The sequence below is a fragment of the Limulus polyphemus genome, unplaced genomic scaffold (assembly GCF_000517525.1).
Source record: "Limulus polyphemus unplaced genomic scaffold, Limulus_polyphemus-2.1.2 Scaffold734, whole genome shotgun sequence".
Classification (NCBI taxonomy): domain Eukaryota; kingdom Metazoa; phylum Arthropoda; class Merostomata; order Xiphosura; family Limulidae; genus Limulus; species Limulus polyphemus.
This window is the reverse complement of record NW_013666344.1, coordinates 360,034-375,693: the sequence shown is the minus strand read 5'-3', so window position 1 is coordinate 375,693 and position 15,660 is coordinate 360,034. Positions and strand designations below refer to the sequence as shown.

At 29.5% G+C, this 15,660-nt stretch overlaps 1 protein-coding gene across 7 annotated transcripts in view; it reads right to left on the bottom strand.

Annotated features, from left to right (window-relative positions):
- The window catches only part of LOC106460243 (probable ubiquitin carboxyl-terminal hydrolase MINDY-4), a 103,225-nt gene that overhangs the window by 39,939 nt on the left and 47,626 nt on the right, over positions 1 to 15,660 (bottom strand). For all 7 annotated transcript variants that reach the window (XR_002610720.1, XM_022386911.1, XM_013919927.2 and 4 more), the window contains exon 9: positions 3,893 to 3,984. Coding sequence is in view for 6 of the 7 variants with exons in the window: in XM_022386911.1 (XP_022242619.1) it covers positions 3,893 to 3,984 (92 nt within the window). In the remaining variant the exon portion in view is untranslated. The remainder of the gene's footprint in view (positions 1 to 3,892; positions 3,985 to 15,660) is intronic.

Below are 15,660 nucleotides of genomic sequence, written 5' to 3'. Positions count from 1 at the left end.
GCGACCCTCAGATTGCGAGTCGAGTGCCTTAGCCACCTGGCCATGCCGGGCCTATTAATAAATGTATTAATATCCTAGAAAATTGAAAAGATAGGAGGTTCTTATCTTATATTCTAGCTTGTCAATATCAGTAATATGAGTATCTAATTTGTAAGAAACTATAGACTTTGCATTTGGACATCATAAACACCTAATTTGAACCAATGCTGCATTCAACATACCACATGACACACAAAAATTGATGTTTAGGTGTTTTTTAATATTTATTTGTAAATTAAGAAATTAACTAATGTACATAACTAAAATTGGAATTATAATCTTCAATTTGATAACAAAATTATTGACATATATTAATAAAATAGTAGTTCAATAAAATTTTTCATATGAGTTTACAAACGCGATAACATGGTCTTTGAGCTGTGACCATAGGTAGACCCATGTCAGTAGGGTTAAGATGATGCCAGTTGTGTTTATGTTCATCTCAACAATAAGTACATTTACTTGCCCTGTTGATATGTAAGTTTCAAAGTTCTCTAGCTGAATACAATAGAAACAAGTAATACATTTTGTCAAACCATGATGGGTGCCATGCCTACCTTCTATATTTTTGCTTGAGATTTATAACATATTCGAGGTTGCTACATATACATGTATATAGTCACTAGAAAGAGCTCATTTTACACTATAATCCAACAACAGTTATTTTGAAATTGACACGCAGTTGTCATCATCTGGTACATGTTAATGCCTGCAGTATTGTTGGCTGCTTTATCCATAATAGCACTTAGTTTTTTCTGAGCTAAATGTGTTATAGTTAGAGAGACATTTAAATTGTATTTAGGTCTTAGTCTTACTTTTATATATCAGTTAAATACAAAGTATTTATGTTTTTAAATGTATAATTGAAAGGTTTAAACATTTTTCTAAATATACATCATACTTTGCATCAGCTCTCAAGATCTTGCATGAGCACAAGATTTTGCTAAAGGCTTGTGAATCTCTGCCGAAGATACTGTAATTATGCCCCGAGAGCACTGTTGCCTTGTGCCAAGATGAGTATCAAAAAGTAAAGGACAAGAAAGGAAAATAAAACTCTAAAAATTAGTTATATGTAAAAAAGAAAAGACCAGATATTACGAATATTACCAATAGAAGATCTTTTAAGATACTCTATGAAAAATTAAAAGGTATATACATTTTTTCTATTTCTTAATTTTAAACATTTCATTGCAATGTATGTTGATGATATTATGTACAGTCAGTAGTATGATAGAGAAAATGAAAATATATATATTTACCTTTCAAACATTTTTTATATTCATTTAGGAAGTTCTAGCAGTTATGCAAATAAAACTCAAACTGTAAGATGAAGAAAAATATTTTTTAACTTACAATGAAAATCATCTTGCACATAAACTGTTAGGAGTTCAAGTGCAAATAACAATAGACAAATAACATATTTTTAGTAAAAATACTTAATTAAAATAATCTCTAACAAAATCTTAACAGTTTTTGTGAGGATATATTAAGAAATCTCAGAGTTACAGTATGTATTGTTGCACTCGTATCATTTCCCTGATGGGGTCATGTATTTTTACAGGCCCTGCTATGAAAAAGTTTGTTTTGTGTATCATCATGATATTTTGCAAGTTTTTAGTAAACATTAAGTCTTTAGTAGGCAAAAAATCTGAATTTTTAATGAAGTATCTTTACTAAAAATTTCTCTGTGAATATATGAGAGTCAAAGCATTTACTCCAAGTGCAAAGTGACTATCATGTTAAGAATAAAAATACTAGAAATAAACGGCCTTATAACACCAAATTGTTGGGTTTTTTTAATTGAACACTCAACATTTCCCTTTAAAGCTTCTTCAGAAGCATTCCACTAAAACATAAACCCTAATTGGAGTTGAAGTTAAGGAAGAGAGGTTTTCTAACTGGTTTGTGAAACGAGGTAGAATGTATAATGATGCCACTCTTGATCCTAAAGTTGATGTCAAGAAAATCTATGCTCCTCTTGTCATTCAAGTGATTCACAGTGAATGGGGTGTTGGGATCTGTAGCATTTAGAAAATCTAAAAATTTGATTAATAAAGGAAGACTGTGGTTCCATAGTCCAAACATGTCATTGATGTATCAAAACCAGACATCAGGGCCAGAGCTGATGTCTTGACACCATTTGTCAAGTACCATTGTTTCAAACATGTGTATAAATATTACAGCATAAGTAACAGCAACTCTATTACCCATTGAGACAGTGTCTATTATCAGTCCGTACATATCCAAATTATGTGATCTGACATGAATTCACACACTGCACTGATGCCATCAACTGTCTGTATAGATGGACAGAAAGCTACAATGTCCAAAGTCAAGAGAATTGTTGTGTTTTTAGAAAGATTAATTGTTTTAGTAAGTTCACAGATAATCTCTTTAGGTTTGTGTTTTAATGGAATGCTCCTGAAAAAGCTGTAAAATGAAATGTTGAGTGTCCAATTAAAGAAAAACAACAATTTGGTGTTATAAGGTCATATATTTCTAGTATTAAAATGTTTTCTAGACATGAATATGCATTACAGAAATTAAGATTAAAAATACGTTTTTTCCTCTGAAAAACAGTCAAATTTGATTCATGTAATTCTGAAACCTCCTGGGTAAATTTCAAACTTTTTTTTCAGTAAAACATAATATTTTATCTGTTATTTTTCTCTACCCTAACTCTATATGCATTTGTTCAAGTTCACTAACCTCATAACCACCATAAACAAATATTAAATAAATCTAAATTATCTTTTATTTCTAGAATGACTTAAAATTGTAACAGGAAACTACATGTTTATCCTAAATAGCTTAAAGCTCACAACATTTTATATCTTTTTTTTACTTAAACTTTATTGCCCTTTGACATAAATTAATCATTATAATGTAGTTATTACTCAGGTAAAGCATAATTTTATAGCCTTTAATCTTATTTCTTTATGGAACCAAAAGATAGAAAATCAAGCCCACTTGCCACACTCACCTGTTACATCCTCTCTTTCACAAATTGCCAATAGTTCTCTGACACTTAATACTATATTATTTATAACCAATAGAAGGCCAAAGTTTTAATTTATCAAATGACATATTATATTACATTGTTTTTCTATACAGAGAATTGTCTATTTCACTTTCAGTTCCAGAACTACATCAACAAGCTTAGCTTTTTTAATAACTTTTTAACAAACTTTTATCACAGATTTAGAAAGTCAGGAAAAGTATGATAGTTATAGGACGTTGTCTGCTTGTTACATGTTATAATTCTAATTCTTAGGTGCATTATTTAATACAAGAAAAACTTAAATAGTGTAGTAGTAGTACCATTAGTATAAAAAAGTATGGTTAAGTCTCGTCAACATCAAATAAAAATAAGTTCTAGATAAGTACTATATATTTCTCTTTTAATATGTATTTTTTATTTGCTGTTATAAAAGTAACAAAATGTAAAAATTAGAAACTTATGTTAAATAAGGATAGATTATGAAAACTAAAATAAAACTTTTTCACAAGATATACTTGTGAATAGCTTGTGTAATATGTAATTTGATAAGGTAATGTGAGCTACACAATCGCCAAGTGATTTACAACTTGTGTGGTAGGATTATTAGTTAGACACAGTTCACAGGGCAATAAATCAATAAAAGTTGAAATATACTGTTACGAGTTTTAAACTATTTAAAATAAACAACTGTAGTTTCCTGTTACAATTTTCAACCATTCTAGAAAAAAGAAAAGGGTAATTTAGATTTATTTAATATTTTTTCATGGTGGTTATGAGGTCAGTCAAATTGACTGAATGCATATAGTAAGTAATTCATGGTTGTAAGTACATATTTCTAATTAGTCTACATACCTTCCATCTTTTAAGCATGATGGTTTATCACCAAACACTAGATGAAGAATAACATAAGCTTGAACTGCAGCCACAACTCCACATGGACCACCCTAAACAGACAGAAATTTTCTTCAGTAAACAAGCAATGAAATGAACAGAGCTGAGCAATAATTAAAGTCAACAGCAACACTATAAAAACATTACCCACATCATTCTATTCTGTAATGAAACAATATATATTTATATTGCAGTAAAGTAAGACAAACTGATTGTTTGGCGTTAATCATATGATAAACTGAAACAAAACTTGTAAAATAAAGGTAAATTGAGGTTATTTTTCAAACAATTTCTGTATACATTATTGACTTAATTTTGGCATGTAATTTACATAAGTACTTCAGTAAATTCATTAACATTCCTTCTGACACATGTATGCTTTCTCCAGATTACTCAGATGATAGAATCTAACTGGTGTCTAAATGAAATGATTTATGAAAATTATGAATGCTCAAGGCCAATGCCTAGCAATACACCAACAAGCAAAGTATTTTTTCACTGTTTATGTTGGATGAAAAGGTTATTTTATGATACAAGTCAACACAAGTTCTTTGAACCAGTGACAGTTATCACTAAGAAATTAGTTTTAAATTCTAGACAGAAGCCTGGTAGTGTTAATGATTACTTCTAGCAACGAAGTAAACCATAACAACTAACTTGATGCATAAAAATTAGGTACTTGTTCATCAAGTTTTAAATACTTACTGGAATGCTTGAGTTCATGTTAGAAAAAAAAAAAAAATAAATCTCAGAGAAAAGTTTTTCTAAGTGACTTGTCTTATAATCTGAATAAAGATTAAAACATACTCAGAGATATTAATGCAACTTAAATATGTGACAAAAAAGTAGGGATTTAATAATGGTGTGTTCTGAAGGAATACTATCTTGAAATCACAATGCATTGATGGATATATATATAACTTAACTCTATTGCAACAGGCTTGTGTATTTTACACACCTTATAACCACCTTGTAAACATGGTGGTATACATACTATGATTCTGAAAGTACTTAATGTACCTTCATGAAATTTGGCAAGCTTTCAGTAAGTTTTAAGTCTTTTGTAGACAAAAAAATCAGAATTTTTACTAAAACTTTGTCTATAAAAATATGGCATCAAAGTGTTGACTGCTCCAAGTGCAAAGTAATTTTCATGTTAAGATTAAAAATATTTTTCTTCATCTGAAAATATTCAAATTTCATTTGCATAATTCTTTAATAAACATAAAATGTTTTTTGTTTGAGGGAAAACAGAGTGCAAATGTCACAGGTCTAATACTAGAGAAGATTGAGGATTATATTTTAATATTTCCTAATAAAATTAAGAACTTAAAACTTATATAATATTAATATTAGCTTTATTATCTACATTTTGATGCCAAGTTTACTCATATACATTGATAATGAAATAGTTGAATTAAATTTTGAAAGTAACTCTTTAAAAGATTGGGACATACACCTACCTGATGCAAAAGGATTGAGACATTTAATAACAACAAACATTAAACAGATATGTACATGTAATTTGATAGTCTTAAGCCCTGTAAAAAAATAATCATTAGTTATTTATATAAAATATAACAAATCATTGTAAAAGATCTAAAGGTTTTGGTTTTGCTCTTCTGTATGGTTTTTCGAAATTTAAGCAGTTTGTCTTTTATAAAAACAATTATTTTAACCACTTGAATGTTTCGTGATAGTGTTCTCTTCCATTTCAATGTTTTGTAGGTGTGTATATTTTGGGAACCAATCATCTCTTTCTCCTAGTCACTGTAAATAGAGACACCTATGTATTTCCATAAATAAAAAAAAACAGCACTTGCTTCAATAGAGGAAGTTACGATAATGTCAGTATGTAGAGATGGTTTAACTCTTTCCAGAGCAGTGTTATTATATTGGCCACTTCTGCTTTTTTAATACACAAAAAAAATTAATAATTCATAAATGTTACAATATCTGTTACGCAGATACTTCAAGTGTAAACCATCATTACGATGAAAAGTCAGGATGCAGATCTTGTTAAGGCCTCTGGAAATCGAAAATGTTTGACATATTTAGTACATGTTAACATATATCAAAAGAAAGTTATTTTATTCAGGAATTCAAAAATCATTGTTGGTAATCTCACAAATTGTTCTGAGTGGCAAAGAAAGCCCAAACATATAAAGCAACAGGTCAGTGGCAGAAATACCAAACAACTAAAAACCATATCTCAACCTTCTGGACAACAAGAAAAGTTTAGCAATTTTTTTGTCAAATGAATTTGAAAGTTTCACCAAAGGATGGCTATGAGCTGATTGTTGCCAGTAGATTTCTTGATCCAACAATGGTAATTTCTTCAATGTGTACCTACGATGCGAGTTCACTATTTTACTCATAAAGAAGCTAACACGTACATAATAGTGCACGTGAAGGAAGCAACAAGGCATGAATATGAATGAATAGCAGTACATTCACAGGCCACGGATGTCTTAGTGTTGCTCATATTCTTCCAGTCACATCTGTGTAGAGAACTCTGGGTGAAAATTGTAACAGGGAAATTAACCAGATTTGTTGCAGTTCATGACATACACATGACATCACACACAAATAACACCCTTCTGCAATTCCATGCTATTACTGGTTGCAACACTACATCTGTTTGCTGGCATTGGGAAGAAAACCACTTGGGAGGTATTTTTTGCTGGTAGTAACTCTGAAGGACATTGGGAAGGATCACATATTGAGTGCAAAAGTGTTTCAAATGCAGAGGCATTTGTGTGTAAGCTGTACAATTCCAAAACCGAATAACTGATATCCAAGTGCTTCATGCTTCATTATTCAGAAATTTTAAGCAAAGTCTTAAAAATATGCCTCCAAATGCTCTCATCTTTCATATCAGAAGGTCACATTATCAGGCCTTTATTTGGCAGAATGCACTCATAGCACAAGCAGTTCGCCTGAGCCCTCTTCTGACAGGTTGCAAAATGTTAACGGCATGATGCAACCTATTGTCATGGAAAACACTGCTGTCTGAACCGATTACTTGCAGTTGACAAAGCAATGCATGTGTGCAAAGAGCCTTCTGAAGTGTACTGTAGTTTGTTCCTGTTCTAGTGAATAGTTCAAAATCCCACATAATCCAATGGAATAAGATAAGGGACAATATAAGCAGACATTCAGTTAACATGGTTAATGTGTTTGTTGTTGCTGCTTCTTTTATATGTGCATAACCCAATCTACAGTATCATCTACAATAAGTGTAGTATGATATAACCATAATCAAGAGAACAGAATTATCTTTGGATTTTTATTTAAATAGATTTCATTTGCACTGACATTGAGTGAAAAATGACCATTGTAATTTCTGTTTGACAATTATAATGAAATTTGTTTTATCTTTTAATCAACTGGATTGAATTTTGACAGAAGAGCTGAATCTGGTATTCCTAGCTGGATTTAATTTCTGAAAATAATGCAATTATATTATTGCACACAATTTCAGAAATATAAGAAACATATTTAGGTCTATTCCAAAATGTAAAGCATAATTCTTTGACAAATTTAAGCAATTTTTGATAATATAGGAATCATGCATACCTATGTTTCAACAATTTTACTTAGTTAAGATACTAAAATGATTTAATAGCACAAAGTTAACATTTGCAGAAAATGTTTAGTTCCTGTATACGTTGAATGAAACAAAATGAACAATATAAATAAATAAAATAAATACTCTTCAGTTCTTTTATGGTTTTGAAGGGTTAGGTCCAAAATGGACCATTCAGGCTCATTTTATGTTGACAAAAATCTAACTTGTTTGAAGAGATATATTACTAAACATAATGGAACATAAAAAAATATGTTCATGTTTTTATGAAGAAATCAAATGAATGAAACCCAAAAGAATAAAATATTAATTTCTCAGACTGAAAAGGCCTGACTGAGGGTAGGGTATAAAATGGGTGACTCAGAACTATTTGCGAGATTGCCAACAATGATTTTCAAATTCCTGAATAAAATAGCTTTCTTTTGATACAAGTTGGAACATTGTACTAAAATATCACATATTGCAGATTGCGAGTCGAGCTCCCTAACCACCTGGCCATGCCGGGCTGCCACACACAAATACATATATACAATTTCTACACTCATGTTGGAGAATAGTTCAATGTAAGAATTCAAATTTCAAATTACCAGTGGAAATTTTTGTAAAGAAAAAATAGTACTACCATTTATAAAATGTTTCAACAAAATAGAAAAAGCTTGGGATATAATTTATTGTCTTTAGACAGTATATAAAAATTACAAAAACCATGAACTAAGGAAATTATATGAAGGAATACAATCATGAAATGTTCTGATGTAATAACTAAGAGTTTGTATATATATATATTTAAGGTATAAATAAAGTTCCAAAGCAAACTGACTACAAGAAAGAAAAATAATTCCAGCTTTCTGAAGATATATTCATGGTTTTGTTGGCTTAAGAAACATTTCTTAATTTACAAGCTGTTCCAACTACATTAATATCAGGCTTTGGCTTGTAAATAAGCAAGCTCTCTTTTCTTCAGAGGCTCTGTTCATCATTGGACCTTGCTGATATCTTAAACCAATTACAGTGAATAACAAAATCACATTCTCTTGAGGCATGTTCTAATACACTTGATTTAATAGGATCCCTTAGGTTAACATGTTCTTTCACTCACATTAACAGTTTTCTTTCAGTAGAACCTACTTAGCCTTGCTGACCATAAAAACAAGTAAATTTATATACTAAGTATGTTGATTGTAAAGCAGGATTCTAGTCCTTAAATCTAAACAAAAAAAGAAAACCTAGTGACAAGTAGGTTTAAACCCACACCTTAAATTTATCTGTACATATACCCTTTAAATAATATTTTTCAACAGATTTTTAATATTTAAAAAATATTTACCCATATATGGTAAACAAATGACAATAGAATATTTAAAAACTACAAATATACACATGTACTAACACTTCATATATTTGAATAATACAAAGTATTCTATCTATGTCAAAATTTAGAAAATCATTTTTACTCAAAACTTCTTTGATGTTATTGAATTCTTTATGCAAAACCTCTTTAGTGCTAGATATTTTATACACTCAGTGAAACAGTATTTTAACTAAGTTTTCTTTAAAAAATATTTGGAATGAAACTTGAAGTTCAAGCTGGTAAATGTTTTCTTATGTTACATTTCAAATTTGAATTGACTATTATTACTAATTAGATATCTAAAAATGAAAATTTGTGATCTTTCTGAGAACAATCATTCCAATAATGTGACTGTTCCTAAATCAGTTTTTCTGAAATTAATGAACTTTAATCCTAAAGAATCTCATTTTTCTTTGGAATGGAAAGTTTTATGACCAAGACACTGTGGGTTTGAGACTAGCACCATCTTTGGCCAATCCATTCTTCTAACTTTACTGAGATATAAACCAGAAAGTCAAACCCTCTTCACACACCATCCTTTCATATATATGGTCTTTCAAAGAATGTCAATAATGGGCTCTGACATTTGTTATTACATTATTTAGAACCAAAATAAAGAGATGATTTCAATTTTCTGATTCATGCATAAGTCTGTCTTGGTCTGGCAATAAATTTGGAATTATTCGGCCTATAGATTCAAAGTTGCCACTGGTGAGTTCAGATCAACCAGGAAGACAATTATTTTAACACACTTATGGCTTAGTTGGAAACTTAATTAAATTAGAATAGTTATAGGACATTGCAATCTTTGTGCATGTTATTATTCTGTGTTCTACATTGAATGTGTGAATTAATAAAAATTCAGTAAAGTAATAAAAAGAACCCTACCAAAAATAAAGGTTAACTTTTATCGAATCTTCAACTACAAAAAGTACAAAAGTCACACATAAGTAAACAATTTCTTGTTTTTAAGGTATATTTTCTATTTATTGTTATAAAATTAAATAAAATGTGAAAATCAGAAACATATTAAATTAGATTGAAAAAGCATAAATACAAAATAAAATTAAATAAAAAAATGTCTCGGATATGCACACAAGAATCTCGTGCATTATATAATTCTATACATTTTTTACCATAACCTAGAACTAAGCATTCTGGGTGATTTATAGGTTTGTCACACAGATTTAGTAGTCAGATACAGTTCCTAAAACAATAAAATGTGAAGAAAACAGATGGAAACTGTTAAGAGCATTAGGTTGTTTAGGATAAGTATCTGTAATTTTCTGTGACAACAGGCAATCATTCTAAAAAGAAAGAAGGGTAATTTAGGTTTATTTTTCAACTTTTCATTTTACCTTAAATTGCTTATTTTGCTACAGTTAGTGTTATGGTAAATAAAATAGCAAAGTTTATAGAAAAGAAAATTATATTCATTTAAAACATATTGCACTACTTTTACCTAAAAACCTCATGTAAAACTATGTTTTCTCTAAAATGTGGTATGATTTTCTTCTTTTCTCTTATTCTCCCATTAAAATTCACTACCTGCCAAACATTTCAGTGTCAAAATTTCAACATTGTCTAATAAGTAGAGTAGAGCAATTAGTAGAAATTAATAACTGAGCTCATCAATTCATTATTCTCCTGAGACTTGGGTAGTTAAAATAACCAAAAATAGTAATAATTGAAACACTAATTTTGATTATTTTAATAAGTCATGACACTAATCAATTAAGTTGAACAACATGAAGTTAATCCAAAATAATAGCGAGTAATCATGATGGACATATATCAAATACTTGGGTAGGTGGAATAATTTACAACTTAATAATCACTTATTCTGATTAGTTGATTATTTTTGTGATATTTGAATTTTGATTAATCAATTATTTCATGTAACACTAATCCATGTAACTAATGTTCATAGATAATCAACTATATATTTGAATTGAGTTTATCACCCAGCTATACTCAGAAGTATTAATGAAAATAACAGGTGCAATCAATCTTCAAATAATACCTTATAGGTCAGTATTCATAATTAAACTCATAATATGAAGTCTTAATATCCAGATTGTTAAATATAAAAATCATAATGGCAACATTTCATGTGCACAATAAATATATTTGTATACAGTTAACCCTTGTGCAATGGGTTCATACAACTTTGTAACCACCCTGTATTATTATTATTAATTTAACCTAATATAACCTTAACTAACTTAAAAAGATTCATATTTTTTACATTTTATTTACTTTTATAATATTAAAGAAAGAATACACATCAAAAGCAAGAAATAAATGACTTACCTGGGCCTTCTTTTTTTTGCTGTCAACTGTCAATGACACTTAACACTACTTTTTTTTATATTAATGGTACTAGTGCACTAAATAATTTTATTTAATTAAATAATGCACCAAAGAACATAGAATAATAACACGTATAAAGCAGACAATGTCACATAACTATCACAATTTTTCTGGCTTTCTTACTATGCAACAAGAGCTGTTACAGATTAATCCAAGCTAGTCAATATACGTTTCCCATAGGAACGAAACTTGTACTGAAAGAGAATTTGACATTTTTCTGTTCAAAAAACAACATAATATAATACATCATTTGATAGATGAAACCTTGGCTTTCTGTTGGTTAAAAATAATATAGTACTGAATGTAAGAAAGAACTATTAACAAATCCTGAAAGAGAGGAATATGACAGGGGGGGTGTGATTTTCTATTTGATAATTCTGTAACCAAACAAAATTGAATGATATAAAAATTATGGTTTTTCTGAGCAATGACATCTTATAGTGAGTAATTTATATTGAATTTTGTACTTTTTGGAAGGGTGGTGGATAAAATAGAGATGAGTAGATGCCTAGAGAAAATGTGTCACACTAGGGGAAATTCAGGATTTTTTTAAATATTGCCTTATAAAATTAATAACTTAAAACTTGTATACTATTAAATTATGTATTATTAGCTAAGATTTAATGCTATACTAATTGGTATAATATAAACAAAAAGTAGATTAATAACATTTTGAATGTAATTCACTGAAACCTTGTGACCTCTGCAGTAAAGGATGCCTTTGGCAATAGGGGTTCAGGAACTGCAGCAGCTCCAAGCACAATATGCACAAACACCAAAATAACATTTAATTTCAGTCTTTGATACTTTTGACACTCAAATCACAAAATGATTATTTTTCTTGGTTGAGATTGAGCTCAACAAACATACTTTTAATTGGATAAAATATATGTTATTCAAGAATAAACAGTTAAATTATTTTTTATTATTTATAGCAATACCAAAAGCTAGAGTTCTTGTTTCATGAATGTGAAAAAAAGAAGAAAATTTACATAAAAACTTAATACAAGGATGTTGGTTATGAATAATGTGACCTTTTAGTATTCATAGTTCTAATTATTAGTAGAATGTGTAATCAAAGTGCATTATTTGATCTATAGTCCAAAAACTTTATAACTTCAGGTATTTACTGCTCACAAACCTTTTTTTTTTTTTTTCTTTCCAAACAGGAGAAGATCTTGATGAGTACAGGGATGAAATAGATGAATATTATGATTGATAGTATTATCAGTATAGTGGAAAAACTAAAAACCAGTGACATGATAGTAATGGAGATTGCTCTTCATGGCTTGCAGAAATCTGTGTTTAAGAATTTAGTGATTGGAGTGAAACTCTTGTTTCAATGAGAATTTTCAAGGCCCTATGCTAAAATATTTTGACTAACACTATTTTGTACTTTGTGTTGTAAAGAGAGATTGCTACACTTAGTGCTCTTATGCTAGATTGATAGTGTACTGAATGATGTTGATGGTCCACCTGACAAAATGTTTCCATAAGATAAGCATGTGTAATGGCTTTCGTTTTGGGAAAAAAGATGATTATTTGTATCAAGAATAGAAGCTAATACCTTACTGAGTAGATAAGAAATTTCGAAAAATTATAATTTTTATTGAGATATCTTAATTTATACTGATTAAGGTATAAAGATAATATAAAAGGCAATATAAATGTATCTAAATTGAACTTTTTGCATTTAGCAATATTTGATGAAGCAAATAAATGACATGAATCTAAGAAACCAGTAGAAAGAACATTTAAGTTCTGATACCAGTTATAAAATTTAAGGCAAAGAAATAAAAAAAAGCTGAATTGAATTGAAAATCATCATAAGGACAGGTGGCTGAAAATTTTTTAAAACAACTATGATGAAGATACACTAGGATGTGAAGCTAAAGAGAATCATAAATGAAACTAAATAACTGGTTAACAAGGAAATGTTGAATAAAATTCTGAGAGCAGTTCAAAATAACTACCTGGAGACTGTTCTATAGCAAGTTCTGGTGTGTAGTTATCAGGTTATTACTACACTGTTAATCAGTTCTCTGTATGACAGTGAACACACTTGAATATGATGTAGTCTGTCTTCTCTTGTGATTGGTTGTATTTTGTATAAGACATTTTAATAGATCAAGAAGCACAGTAGTAAAATGCAGTCATGAATGGTAATGTTGCCTGAAGTATTAGAATAAAAGCTTCTGTATTGGTAAAAATAAATGCAATAGTGCCCTATCTTGTACAGTAAGTAAAGAAGTATAAAAACAAACCTTAGTCTAACGATGCATATTTTGTTCAAACTTGATTTACAGCACTTACATTGACCATTCATATGATGAAATGTAAGAGTAAAAGGTGACTAAACTGTGATTTTTTTCTGTATTATATTTTTTTATTTTTCCATTTACATGGAAGTAATGGACAAATTGTTCAACTTGTTAAAAGATATGTATGTTTCAACTATTTAAAATTAATTTTTGGGCTTGTTTGTCTTACATGGGAGATGTAAAATCTCATGCACTTTTCATATACTGTAATGTTTACTGGTGGCGAGTTCATTGACATATATTCCAAAGCTATATGCACCAGAGGTTGAAAGCTTACTAATGAAAATATAAAATATTAATAATTCTTATTTATTTATATAAAATAATGTAATTCTGGAGTGTTTTTTTATTTTTAATCAGTTAAGATTCTTTATGCTTCATATAAACATTTTGTGAAGTAGTGAAGATTTGTACTTTTTTTTTTTTAACCAATCTTCTGATTCAGTTTGTTGGTTACATTACTTCTGAAAATTTTCTGCTAATGCATTTTTCAAGTGCTGCTCTTGTAAATTAGGTGTTCTTTAATGCACACGCCAGTAGGTCTGGATGATTCATCAATATACATCTTGTTACAAAGTTTGCAAGTCAGTGAATGAGTAACATTTTACTATTTAATCCAATTTTGCATATTGTACAGAAATTTGGTTTAAATGTAAATTTTAAAGATATGCCCAACTTCTGTACAGTTTTGATTGAGAGATCATTCCATTTAATGGCTTTCTTTAGCCTGTTGGTTACAATATAGCTAATGTATAGAAAAATCCATGTTTTTAGTTGTTGTTTTCTAATTTCAGTGACATATTACTTTGTTTCTGCTCATGTTGTCAAATGATTTTATGGATAAAGGTGACAGAATAGTCATTAACTTGAAGTTTGTATTTTAGAGTTTGAGTGGCTAGATTTTTGTACTTAGTTGTTGAGTGTAAACAATTTATATGGTTCAAACTTCTTTTCATTTGAAGTGGATGACGAGAAGTTTCATTAAGTGGATTTGGCTGTAAGCATGCTATAGTAGTTACTTTTCAACTGTCCATTATTGATGGATAACAAGTTAACATCTAAAAATAGAACTTGTTGATTCGGTGTGAATATTGTAAAGTGAATTGAATAAGAGAGTCTAGTTTACAATTTTTAATGCCAAAGATGTTATTCACACACCTGTATCCAAATTCTAGTGTTGAAGCTTTTCTGGGGCTTTCTGTTCAAGGCCATCCACAAACATTACAGCAAAAACAAGTGTGATTGTGTTCCTCCTCAGAATTCCTCTCACTTGTTTAAAGTGTAAATTGTGACACTTAGGGTTAGCTTTAGTATGTGCATTGGAAGTGAAATCACTCTAAATGTTCCTTCTTTTTCTCAATAAAGGGATATATAGCTAAACTACATCTAGGTTAAAAGTATAGCATCCTGGGTAATTTTTCACTGATAATATTCACTTTTTCCAGCAAATGTTCTGTCATATGAAGGTGAACAGCACTTGAGTAAAGTAAGAAACATGAGTAAAGAATGCAAAATTCTCTCATTAATCCAGGATAACTTATCTACAATCAGTATAAGAATTAAACTGTCTTTATGGCCTTTGAGTAATCCATAAAATTCTAGTGTGAGACTAAGGTTGGGCTTAAGTTCATTCAGAAGCTTAGGTGCTAGTGTTCTTGATCCAGTATATTTTTACATTTTTGTTAAAGTTTTTTAGCAGCATCAATATTGAGATGTTAATGTGTATGGATGTCAGTTGTCCATTGGCTTTCAACTTATATGGTTCTTTATTTTAAGAACAAAAAGTAACTAAAGAGTTAAACATGTCACTGAATTTTTGGATAACTGTATATTACTTTCCAGTCACATTTTGTTCCGTACTTGGTGGTGAATTAATTCATGTCTATGTGACATTTACATAAACTACATATATAATTAGAATCAAAGGGAAATGATTGCTTATACAGTTTTCATACCTTAGTGTTCTTTCTTTCCTGGTATAAATGATTTTTTATAGTTTTAACACAATGTATTACCGTATTTTTCGGAATATAAGATGCATCGGTGTGTAAGATGCACCCCTATTTTGAAGACAAAGTTTTGGGAATAAAAACCT